We start from the raw sequence: 12,183 nt of genomic DNA on the forward strand, positions 1-12,183 counted from the left end.
ATGTTTACCACTATGTACTAAAGAAAAATGTAAAAAAACAAAAGGCAGCAATCAGAACCACATGCATACAAACTAAACAGAACCCACAGTGAGAAATACTGCAAGCAAGAAGTCCCTTACTACAAGTGACATAAGAAGGGATACTCTTACGAATGGTAAGGATTCCTGCTGTGACAATATTCTATGCGGGAATATTTCTCTTTAGAAAGATAAATGAAATTCATGACAAACAAGAAACATCCCATAAAAAATAAAGCAAAATTTTAGGCACAAAAGGACCCAATATTCTGATTTTGCCTTTTGGTAATCAATGATGAAATGCCACTGCCAAGTCAGCAACTTGAGGCAGTGATAAGTGGTCAACTATAAAACCATCAAAGAAAGAGCACAAAGGAAAATGAATGAGTTATGCTTGACAAGGCTGTGATACACTATGGAGTTAATATGGTATTTTGGCATAACTGAGAACCTGAATTTCAAGTACATTTTTCTATGAAAGGAAGGTAATATTCTGCTATGAAGAAACCACAGAAGTAAAAAAAAACCAAAAACCAACTGCTTTACACTTTCTGGAATGACTGGCTTAATTAAAAATAATTACTTGTTTTTAGAATATATTGCCACAACAGGAAACATTTCCAACATTAGAGTGATTTGCTATAACATGGAGAGTAAGTGAAACGTGTCCTCAAATAACCTTTTATTTCATAAAAAGAAGTGGAGATCAGCATTTTACTATTTGATATATTCTGGCATTTATTATTGAAACTATCCCACCTTTAGTAAACTTACGTTCAACATTACAAGCCTGTAAGTGACATGTGTATAATATGAAGTTTCATTTTACACAGCATCTCTCAAGAAAAACAGTAATACTGTCAACATGCAATTCAGAACGTGTGGCATCCAAACTGGAGTCTGGGTAACTAACAAGCACTTCAAGATTAAGTCTCGCTATTACAAGGAGAGAATCCTCCCACAAACAGAAGCGTACGTAAGGGGGCAGCTAACCTGATTCAGAATCACTGCTGTCGGAGGAACTCGAATCACTGCTGCTGCTCTCAGAGTCTGAGCTGCTGCTGCTGCTGCTGCTGCTGCTGCTGCTGCTGCTGCTCTCACTCAGTCGGGAACCACTTGCCACGGCCATGGTCTTGGGTGGTTGAGTTTTCTCACCTATAAAATAGGCAAAAATACATTAAAATAACAACAGAATTCAACAGTCACAGGAACAACAAAATAAAAACCTGCCACTTGCATTTTGTTTGACGTTTTCTAGAATTTAACTGATTATTGACATCCAGTAAGCGCTTTTCCAACTCCTGTTTTTTCAGCAAATGTAGCTCTTCTTTGGATTTCACTACTTTCTTTGCTGTATAATTAAGGAAAAAGGAGTTAGTACAACTCAACTAACATGAATACTGGACTGATTTCTCCTAATGTACAGAAATACATACCATGGGGTTTTAGTGGTCTTTTTCTTAGACATGCAGCCACATATTTTTCAAGTTCTCTCAGTGTTGATGCTTTCAGGGTTTCAAAGTCTATCTCTATCTCGTCAGGATTGGAATTTCTCAGAGAAGGCTCTCTTGATTGTATTATGTGAACAACTCTCCCAAGTTTATCTCCAGGGAGTTTGTTAATATCCAAACTTAACTGCCTTTTCTCATCATAGTTCATAGGTTTAGCATTATCTTCATTATCTTCAGGTTTCAGAGCAGTGACCTGTTGCTTTCTCTTCTTTGGCTGCCTGTAACATATTAGTTTTATGAAAATAAACATTACATTTAGTCAAATTTACTTTAGGTAATAACATTTTTATATAATGCATCATGAAAGATACTTACTTGCCCTTGGGCTTTTCCTTTAATTTCATTTGCTTAAACTTTTTCCTTGGATTTTCATCTCTGTTATTAACCTTTTCTTTTTTCTTTTCCCTTTTAGACTTCTCATTTTTTTTCTTTAACTTACGGAAAGGTACCTGGGACAGAACTTGTAGTTGTTGATGAACAGCTTTAAGCTGAAAAAGGAAACATTCTCTAAATACTCATAGTTCTAAATAACCAGACACTTGAAAATATGAAGGCATTCAAAATACCCCTGATGAAATTAATTACATATAACATTTCCTTCATGTTCTTACTCTAATTCACAAATTCAATGATGGGCACAAATTAAATTGCAAACACTATCACATGCTCAAACAAAATGCTTAAATATCTATCTTAAATCAGATCAAGAATAATTAACATTTCCAGGTTGTTGTAAGTGTTTATTTAAATCATCGATTCTTCTGGCTTGAGTTCAGAGCAGGTTAACACGTTATCCTAAAAGGCAACAGATGTCAAAGTTCTCATCCATAAATATCTCACGTTATGTACAATAAATCATTTCAGTTAGAATCAACTCATTGTGGCTAGGCATATAAGTTAACAGAAACTTAAGATATAAAGATTTTTGACTAGGAAAAGACTAAACATTAAAACTGTTGTCAGTAAGTAAATAAGGCCACAAATACAAAGTTATCTAAAATATTTAAGTTTTTAATGTAGATAAATGACTTTTATAATACAGCAGCAGTAGCTCCTCAAACAAATATAAAAACTTGCATCAGTACAATTAACTACCTGTTCTTGAAGCTTTGTAAGACGCTGAACACGTTCATCTTCAGAATCCCCGGAAGAATTGTCTTCAGAGGAAGCTTCACTACTGCTTTCTCTATCTAAAGGTTTGGTGGTGTCTGTTTTGGTGCAATACACAGGCATACTTTCATCAGGTTCATCTGGAATTTTTGCAAAATGCATCTCAAAAACATCCTATAATAGAAGATTATCACTGTTAAGGCATTCTACATTTCTGCTATAACGTAACAATAACACATTTTAATAACAAGATAAAAAGTATATTTCTTTTCTTTTCTTTCTTCCTTTTTTTTTTTTTTTTTTGTGCCCCTCCTCCCCTCTGGCTGCCAAATGTGGGAAGAAAAAGTACATTTCATTGCTATATTGATATTTTGATGAGATTTCTACTATTTTATTTTGGTAAATTATTTCACAATATATTCCTGTATCAAACCATTATGGTACCTACTTCAAACGTAATACAAATTTGTATCATGTCACATGTCTCTAAAATTGGGGGAAAAGATTTACCAGAAGAATGTAAGATTCATGCTTTCTACCTGGTAACCTTAGCAATTATCCCTTTTTCTAAGACAGAACTCTCAAGTTATAAAGGGATGCAGTTGGTGTATCTCTCTACTACCTCCCTATGGCTCAGCCTCAAATCCTTGAGTCTTTCCTTTCCTGGGACATGTGCTCCAGTCAACCAGAGTTCAGTTAATGATTCTTTTCTTTTCACCAGGATTCTCTATAAGCAGGGAAGCTTCAATTTAAAATGTTACCACAGAATGCTACGCCACCAAATAATTTGTCCCTTCCCTCTCAGTTTTAAGAGTATAATTTATAAACTTTTTTATTATTATTGCGGTGGCACAGACATTATTTTTTATGATTCTAAAATCTCTAAATTATTGTTCAGAAAAATACACTCAGCCAGGCCCTCCCTAGTGGTGCAAGGGGTTAAAATGCAGCATTATGAAGCTGTCCACAGCCACTGCAGCATGAGTTCTATCCCTGGCAGGGAGGTGACCCACATGGCATGGCACACTTCTCCTGACCTGCTTGATGCTCCCCTCAGCATTATATTTCTGTAGATTTGCTTGACTGCTCCCTATTCTCTCTGGTGAATACTCTCACCCACTGCAACTCTGGTCTATACCCCAGTTCTTCTATGTATAAATAAATAAATAAATAAATCTTTAAAAAAACACAACACACTCAGTACACAACAACTACCTGGAGCATTCTTGCCATGGTGACTACTTCATGATCTGGAGGATTGTATTTGTAGCAGTTCATGAACATCAATCTAACATCTGCAGCAAATTCGTATGCATCTTTATATTCTTGGTTGTCCATTTTTCCCTACATAAAGGAAAAAATTATAGAATCCATAAATAACAGTTTAATAACTATTTGGGCACCTACAGAGTTTACATACAGACAGAACACAAGTAATACCAAAAACAGAGACCTACCATCCAGATTTCATAAATGTTAAAATTTTGCTGTTTTGCATTTTCAGGTTTTGAAAAACACCCATAGAATTTTGACAAGTAGAGATAAAAAGGGCATTCCAAGTAAAAACAGGAACAAAACACAGGAGGAAAACAAAAGTTTTTCCAGATAATCTTGAACAGACAAGTAGGAAAGCAGTAAAAAGACAAGCTCCTTAAACATCTAACTGAAAGGTTTGCAATAAAATTCCTTTGGCAATGAAAAAAGATTAAAAATTGTAAAGAGATATCAGTATTTTTGTATGTGTGCATATGAAGTGAACAGAGAAGGAATGCAGAGTAGCAGTGAGAGGTACTAGAAAAAGAAAAACGAGCAGTCAAAATCTTATAGACTGCTGGACAAAACATGCATATTAATGGCCAGTTAAAATATAAAAGACCAATACACAAATAAATGTAACATGTCAGACCTCAGGTATAATTAAAGAAACACAAAACTAAAAATGAAACAACTTTCTAGCAATCAAATCATTGCCAACTGAGAATTATCTCATCAACAAACATTATCTACTTACCCTTTTGCATCCTCTAGTAGCTCCCTAACCACACTGCTGCAAGAGAATTATTAAAATCAAATATGAAATACTCATGACAGCCTGGGGTTAATTAAGTCTCAGCACCTCCATGAAGGTCCATGCAGCAGCCTGAGACTGACCGCCTGTTGAGGAACTAAACCACACAGCAGCAGACCTCCCCTGCTTCATCCAGTGCTCCCCTTCTGCAGTGTATTTCAGTAGATCTGCCTGTACTGCTTCCTACTCTGCCTCTGGTGAATCCTCTCATCCCCCACACCTCTGGCTTACACGCTAGTTCTTGTATGCATAAAGAAATAAAAATTAAAAAAAAAAAAAAGAGCCAAACACCAGGTACTCCAGAGAATTTGGATGCAGCCACAAAGGCAAGACCACACAAGGTGTGTGGGAGAATTGTGGCAGCTAAAAGAGTAGTGTCAAAAGATTATCAAAGACCTGGTGCCCACTTACCTGTGAAAAAGATTTTTGTTGGTGGCATTAAAGACACTGGGGCCTCCAGGTGGTGCAAAGATTAAAGGCAGCACTATGAAGCTGTCCACAGCCACTGCAGCACAAGTTCAGCCCCCCACAAGGGAGGTGACCCACATGGCCCAGCAGACCTCTTCTGTCTCACCCACTGCTCCCCTCAGCAGTGTGTTTCAGTCAGTCTGCCTGTTCTGCTCTATCTCTAGTGAATACTCTCAACCAAAGCCCCCCTACCAGCACCTCTGGTCTGTACCCCAGTTCTTATATGCATAAATAAATCTTTTTTTTTTAATTAAAGAAACTCACTCAAGAGATTATTTTGATCAGTAACTGAAGTGATGAAATCACATGTTGAGGCAGCCACGACACATGCCTTTTTCTGTAACTTTTGATGATCACAATTCTATAGTCAAGACCATCATTTGGCAAAATCATACTCTGAATGACCACAACTATGAGGTAAGGAAAGCCCCATCTAAGCAAATGATGGTCAGTGCTGCATCTAGTGAGAGAGGACAAAATGGTTCTGGAGATTTTGGTGGTGGTTGCAGAGGTGGTTTTGGTGGGAACAACAAATTTGTACATGGAAGAAACTTCAATGGTGGTAGTGTGGATGACTTGATAGTGGTGGTGGTTATAAAGGAGGCATCCCTGGTTACTCTGGAGGAGAGAGGTCATGGACGCAGTATACAGGGTCACAGAAATTGGGACAGTATCTATGCCTGCAGTGGCAGCCATGACAGCTGCTAGAATGGAAGAGGTGGAGGCAACTTTGGTTGTAGCAGTGGAAACAATTTTGAAGGTGGTGAAAACAATGGTTTTGACAATTAACGACAACCTTTAGATTTGGGACACATGAAAGGAGGCAACTTTGGAGGCAAAAATTCTGACCCCTGTGGTGGTGGAAACCAATACTTTGTCAAACATGAAAACAAGGTGGCTATGATGGTTCCAGCAGCAGGAGGTTTTATTTTTTTTTTTTTAAAGAGTTATCTATTTATGCATATAGAACTGGGGTACAGATCAGAAGCAGGGGAATGAAAGGATTCACCAGAGACAGTAGGAGCAGAACAGGCAGAGGCACTGAAGTACACTGCTGAGGGGGACAGTGGGCAGGTCAGGAGAGGTCTTCTAGCCATGTGGATCTCCTCCCCAGCTGGGGATCGAACTCTTGCTGCAGTGGCTGCGGCAGCTCCACAGTGCTGGGCTCCAATCTGCTGTGCCACTAGGGCGGGCCCAGCAGGAGGTTTGAATTAACTGTCCAGAAACAAAAGGCTACAACAGATTTGTGAACTCAGTCAAGTAGAGTGGTAGCAGGGCCTTGCTTCTATAAAGCAGACATATTTTAGACAATATTCTGTATATGGGCAAAATATGTGGAGATATATTTGTAGCTAATTGTGTAACAGGTTATTTTAGTTCTGGTCTATGGAAAATGTAAAGCATTTCAACAAAGGGTTTCAATATCGATTTGTTTTTCACACACATGATGCTAACTGGTAAATGAAATACTCTGATTATGACACTGAATAAATGTTTTTAATAAACCCAAAATGATAAAACAAAACAAACGAAGTATATGTCATCCGGAATAGAAAATAATAGAAAATAGAAAATAATGAATAGAATAGAGAATAGAATAGAAAATAAGAATAGAAAATAAGATGAGTAGTTCTTTAGGAAGACTGAGATATTGAATACTTTTATAAATGCTACAGCTATATTCCTTTTGTTGTTGACTCTAAGCTTTATGTATATGTATATAATATATATAATTAGATTTTGCAAATAATTTATAGCTTTCATTAGCAATTAAAGAACATTTACTAATCCTGTGGAAGACAAAAAACAAGAATAAAAATGGAGAAGGTTGGAAACTACGTAAATGCCTTACCCCAAAAAAAAAAAGTGGAACTGTAGAAGTATTAAAAAATATTCTACAAAACATAATGAGAAAACATCAATAATATACAAGAAAAAGTTCAGGGTACAGTTATATTATATACTGTAACCCAAATATGTGGTAAAGAACCATGATGTACTTAAAAACAATTTTTTAAAAGATTTTATTTATTTATGTATACAGAAATAGGGTGCAGGGGCAGTGAAAAGATTCACCAGAAACAGAATGGGGAGCAGAACAGTCAGAATGACAAGGTACACTGCTGCTGAGGAAAGCAGTGGGTGAGACAGAAGAGGTCTGCACACCATGTGGGTCACCTCAGGGGTGGGGATCGAACTCGCACTGAAGTAGCCATGACTTGGCTTAGCCACGCAGTACAGTGCTCCAACCCACTGCACCACCAGAGAGGGCCCATAAAGATATTTTTAAATGTTCCAACAATTCATTGGAATCACACTACTGATGATTTCATCTTTTTCTGAATTTTAAATTTTTTTACAATGATAAAATCATTTCTATAATCAAAAAATGTTGTTCATCCTATTAAAATAACATTTACCTTGATAGTCCCAAGGTCCATTGGATTTTTCACAACATCATAGTAGTTATGGAGTCCCAAAGCATTCACATCAACGGGATTATAGAAGGGCCATGCATATGACAAGTGCTTCTTCGCAAGCAATTCTTTAAGAATCTCACTACAGTGCCTTAATTGTTCCGTTACTTCAACACTCTTTACATTATATTGCTGTTGAGAATCTGGCAAAACATTCTTCAGCACATTTTCTTTTATAGGTGGCATTTTCACTGATTTTTTTTCTGAAAATATCGGCGAAGATTCACTACTTGCTGTAACTACTGAAGTTGTAGGAGTAGTTGTATCTGCTTTCCTTTTCACACCCCTTGAAGCCTAAAGCAAAACAATTTAACACAAAAAGTACAATTATAGTTATATTTAGAAAAAGTTTTCAACTTTTGATCCTTACTCTTAGTTTCTAAAACAAGGAAAAGATTACTGGCAAAACTGTCTATGTACTAAGTATTAAAGCTTAATGTCTCTTTTATAAGCAAAATAAATAGTTCCGGCATTTTCTTCCCATGCCCCAAAGACTTATCTTGTACAAAGCTTTGAGACCAATCAAAAATTTAAAGAAGTCAGGTTGGGACCTCCCAGTGGAGGCCCTATGAAGCGATCAACAGCCACTGCAGCACAAATTTGATTGCTGGCCAGGGAGCTAACGTGCATAGCACAGTAGACCTCTCCTGTCTCAACCTGCTGCTCCCCTCAATGGCAACCCTGACCTACACCTCAGCTCTTGTATGCATTATAAATTAATAAAATAAATCTTGAAAAAAGTCATGGTCATACAAAGACCAAAAACCCCAGCTAGGATATACAATTTTTAAAAGAAAAATATCTATCAACCTACCAAATAGTAAATAAAAGTTATGTCACCATTAAAAAAGAAAATTACAGCACAACTTCTGATATTTCTATACTACAAAGACACGGTAACAGTTCAAATCTAAGAAATCATAAAGATTTGGTTTGTACCCTCTGTTCACAAAATGCACGTGGTAGAAATAGCATTCAAAGACCAATTTTTATAACTTACAAAACATATTGACAGCACAATCACCTAAGTTACACTGAAGTATTTAAACTGTAAACTTACTTGTGTCACTGTTTGTGAAGTAGAATTAAGAGGAGTTCCTTGTGTCATGTTTAAAGGAGAGATAGATGTCTCAGGAAATACAGGAGGAATCACCTGGTGCTTAAATACTTTTTCTGGTACTCTGGGTGACTGTTTTTCCTTAGCAGAAGAAATTGCTACATTTTGCTGAATACCTAATAAAGTATAGGACACAGTTAACATTTAATAAAATAAAAAACTGAACTTCTGACCCAAGAGTAATGTTTTAATCTTAATGGGATCTTTTAGTACAGAAAAGATTGGCAATTTTGGCCTTCTTATTAGTATAGATAGATACAGAATCTACTAAAAAATAGTAACTTGACACCTTAGCATTTACATTATTGGGCACCTACATATGAATGAATGGCACTGTGCTACAGGAAATCAGGCTCCACGACCACAATCAATGCATGGTAATCTTGTATGACAGACATCCTTGTGCTCAAAATTCAGCTATTTAAATGGCCATTTACATCAAAAGAATAGGTGGTAGTAGGACTTCTAGATGTCTATCTCTTTTTAGATGCATCAAACAGGCTAATGCCTATGTGTGTAGTAAACATATGGAAGAGAAAGAACATAAACCTTTTCCTGCTTACCTTTCTTTATTCTTTCCTTACCACCCACAACTTGTTCTTCTTGTGGCATTTGGGATAATTTCTGCCTAAATAACTTTTCTAGTGCTTGTGCCATAAGAACAATGTCATCTCCAGGCTAGAAAATATATAAGACAGCCATCAATTCACAGCTATAGCCACTATGCCAAATTTCTACAAACTAGTGACACTGTACTTTTAGATACTTTACTAACCAGTATTTATAGCTTCTACATTAAGCTCAGAAAATAGCGAAACAATTCACATTTAAATTCTAACATTTTACTTTTAACTTCCATCGAAAACCAGGCTGCTCACGTGAGCACCAGAAGGTTACATCCCAAACAACCCTTCTAATACAATAAAGTATCAGAAACTAGAATTTCACTAATAGGTTAAGACAAAACTTGTTTACATATGCACAAAGAGCATCACAGGTTGACCTAATATGATTCAATCTTCTTTCTAAAGATTTATTTATGTATGCATACAGGAATTGGGGTATAGGCCAGAGGTGTGGGGGATGAGAGGATTCACAAGAGACAGAGTGAAGAGCAGAAAAGGTAGACTGAAATACACTGCTAAGTAGGGCAGCAAGCGGGTCAGGAGAGGGCGGCCATGGCCAGGTGGGTCAGTGCCCTGGCTGGGGATGGAACTCGGTGCTGCAGTGGCTGTGGCTAGATTCACAGTGCTGCGCTTTAACCTGTTGTGCCACTAGGAAGGGCCTGTGATTCATTTTTCAATTAATTGTCCATTTTCTTCTGACACTGTGGAGATAATTCAGCTTTTAAATCTTATCTTCTTTAAAGTTATCTTCTTACTTCATTTCATACTAAGAAAAAACTAAATTATAAAGCAAAAATCTAAAGCAGAAAACACATTTCTTAGTTAATTCAGGAAAATTATTGAATTTTGCTTTAATGTTATGAAATCTGAAATCAGCATAATTGTTTATACTTATCTATATATAACAGCTAAGAATTAGAAGTCTAACTTCAGGTTACATACCTTGTTGTATAAATAACAATTTGAGAACATCATATTGAAGTCTTCTATACATTCTGAAGCCTTCACATAATATTTATGCTCCAAACGCTTCTTAATTGTATTTAGATCCATTGGGTTTTTTATAATGGTATAATAATCCTATGGTTTCCAAGAAGAAATTCTAAATATTAGTAGTGAGAATGAATTCACTTATAAGTATTAGCAAATAAAGAACTTGAAACTATATAGCTGTAACTAGAAAGAATCATTGGTTACATCTAAAAAGTTGTAATTTGGGAGGTAAAATCTTCAGTAATGAGTAATAGATCCAACTGCCAGGATACTGTTGTACAGAGAAAAATAAAGCCCAAAAATGTAAAAAAAAAAAAAAAAAGGACAAGATTGAACGAGTAGAAGTATTCAAACAAAAAGGACATTTAAACATTTAGAAAAATGAACTAGTCTTTATGAAGTCTGTATTCTGATAGATCTAGAATATAACATCCATTTCAGTTTATTTAGCCATTTTGTTATCAAATGGCTATAAATTTAGCATTTTGTTATCAGATGGCTGATTTTTAACAGGTGGCTAATGTAAGACAAAAAGTTGAATTCTGTCTGCTGCAATAAGGTCTTCCAGTGAAGTTTCAAGAGCCCTGCATCAAAATGTCAGAAAATATATGGTATCACAAGAAAGTATGTACTATAGTTTACCACAAAGTGTCAAAATAAGAATTTCAGTGCTCAGAAAAATGAACTATGTTGTTTAGGGAAAAAATAGAGATATTTTTCAGTGGGGTGGATTAAAACAGTATTTTTTACATGTATTTTATATTAAAAGCTGGTTAATATATTTCTTTCAGAGACTTAACAGTTTTCTTTCTAGTACATACTTACAGGCAACTTTAGCTTAACAGCATCCACTGGCTGCTGAAAAGGCCAGGAGAAACTATGCTTCCATAAAGCCTTCAAGACAACCTTTTGTAGATACTGCAGCTGATTTGTCAATCGCCCATTTTTCTTAGTATTTATATACTCTGGTGGTGGAGGGTTAACAATAGCTGTCTGTCGACTCGGTAGGGACATTCTTAATTACTTCCAATCCTGCTATTCAAAAGTTTACAATTCTATGTCCTAAAAAAGAAACAGCAAAACTCTGTTGTGCTCAAAGCACTGCTTTATAGGAACTGAAAGTGTTATTTAAGAGTAACAGGTACAGGTAACACACACAAGACAGTAACAAGTAACACATCACAACTGAGACAGCAAAAAATAAGTAAAACCAAATGATGAATAAATCTATTTTTAAACCAATACAAACCTTGTTCCATACAAGTACTAAAAGCTGTTTCATTATGTACTTCTTATTTTTGGATGATTTGGGCTTATTTCAATCTTTAAATTTACAATCTTTCTACTTTTTTAAAATACAAATTGAGGTCTTAGCAGGAAAAGTCTGTTAAGTTCCTGGCAAAAAAAGTGACAGGGAGAATAAAGAAAATATTAGCATATAGCTATTCATTCTATAACTTAATAATTCAATGAATGAAGGCAGGCAATTGTTATTTCTAGTTAAAAAGGTAATATAAAATCTGATTATCAGAAAGAAAAATGAGGCCCTCCCTGGTGGCACAACAAGTTTAAAGCACAGTACTATGAAGCGGTCGGCAGCCACTGTAGCAGGAGCTTGATACTCAGCCAGGGAGCTGACTCACGTGGTGCAGCAGCCCTCTCCTGACCTTCCCACTGCTCCCCTTCTCTAACCCCCCTGCGCCTCTGGCCTGTATCCCAGTTCTTGTATGCATAAAGAAATAAAAAACAAAAACAAAAAACTAGGTGTTGATGTTATTCATTCATCAATGAAATG

At 36.1% G+C, this 12,183-nt stretch overlaps 1 protein-coding gene across 1 annotated transcript in view; it reads right to left on the reverse strand.

Moving 5' to 3' along the window:
• Positions 1 to 11,423, reverse strand: part of BRDT (bromodomain, testis-specific) — a 32,198-nt gene extending 20,775 nt beyond the window's left edge. Inside the window, exons 1-11 of the mRNA XM_004689527.1 lie at positions 11,214 to 11,423; positions 10,338 to 10,475; positions 9,333 to 9,447; positions 8,713 to 8,885; positions 7,596 to 7,946; positions 3,855 to 3,983; positions 2,625 to 2,813; positions 1,845 to 2,017; positions 1,455 to 1,747; positions 1,256 to 1,369; positions 1,012 to 1,173 (exon numbers count right to left, since the gene is read on the reverse strand). Coding sequence (XP_004689584.1) covers positions 1,012 to 1,173; positions 1,256 to 1,369; positions 1,455 to 1,747; positions 1,845 to 2,017; positions 2,625 to 2,813; positions 3,855 to 3,983; positions 7,596 to 7,946; positions 8,713 to 8,885; positions 9,333 to 9,447; positions 10,338 to 10,475; positions 11,214 to 11,402 — 2,026 coding nt within the window. The 5' untranslated portion in view covers positions 11,403 to 11,423. The remainder of the gene's footprint in view (positions 1 to 1,011; positions 1,174 to 1,255; positions 1,370 to 1,454; positions 1,748 to 1,844; positions 2,018 to 2,624; positions 2,814 to 3,854; positions 3,984 to 7,595; positions 7,947 to 8,712; positions 8,886 to 9,332; positions 9,448 to 10,337; positions 10,476 to 11,213) is intronic.
• Between the last annotated feature and the right edge of the window lie 760 nt (positions 11,424 to 12,183).

This window comes from Condylura cristata, unplaced genomic scaffold, assembly GCF_000260355.1.
Source record: "Condylura cristata isolate star-nosed mole 26May11 unplaced genomic scaffold, ConCri1.0 scaffold00026, whole genome shotgun sequence".
Lineage (NCBI taxonomy): Eukaryota > Metazoa > Chordata > Mammalia > Eulipotyphla > Talpidae > Condylura > Condylura cristata.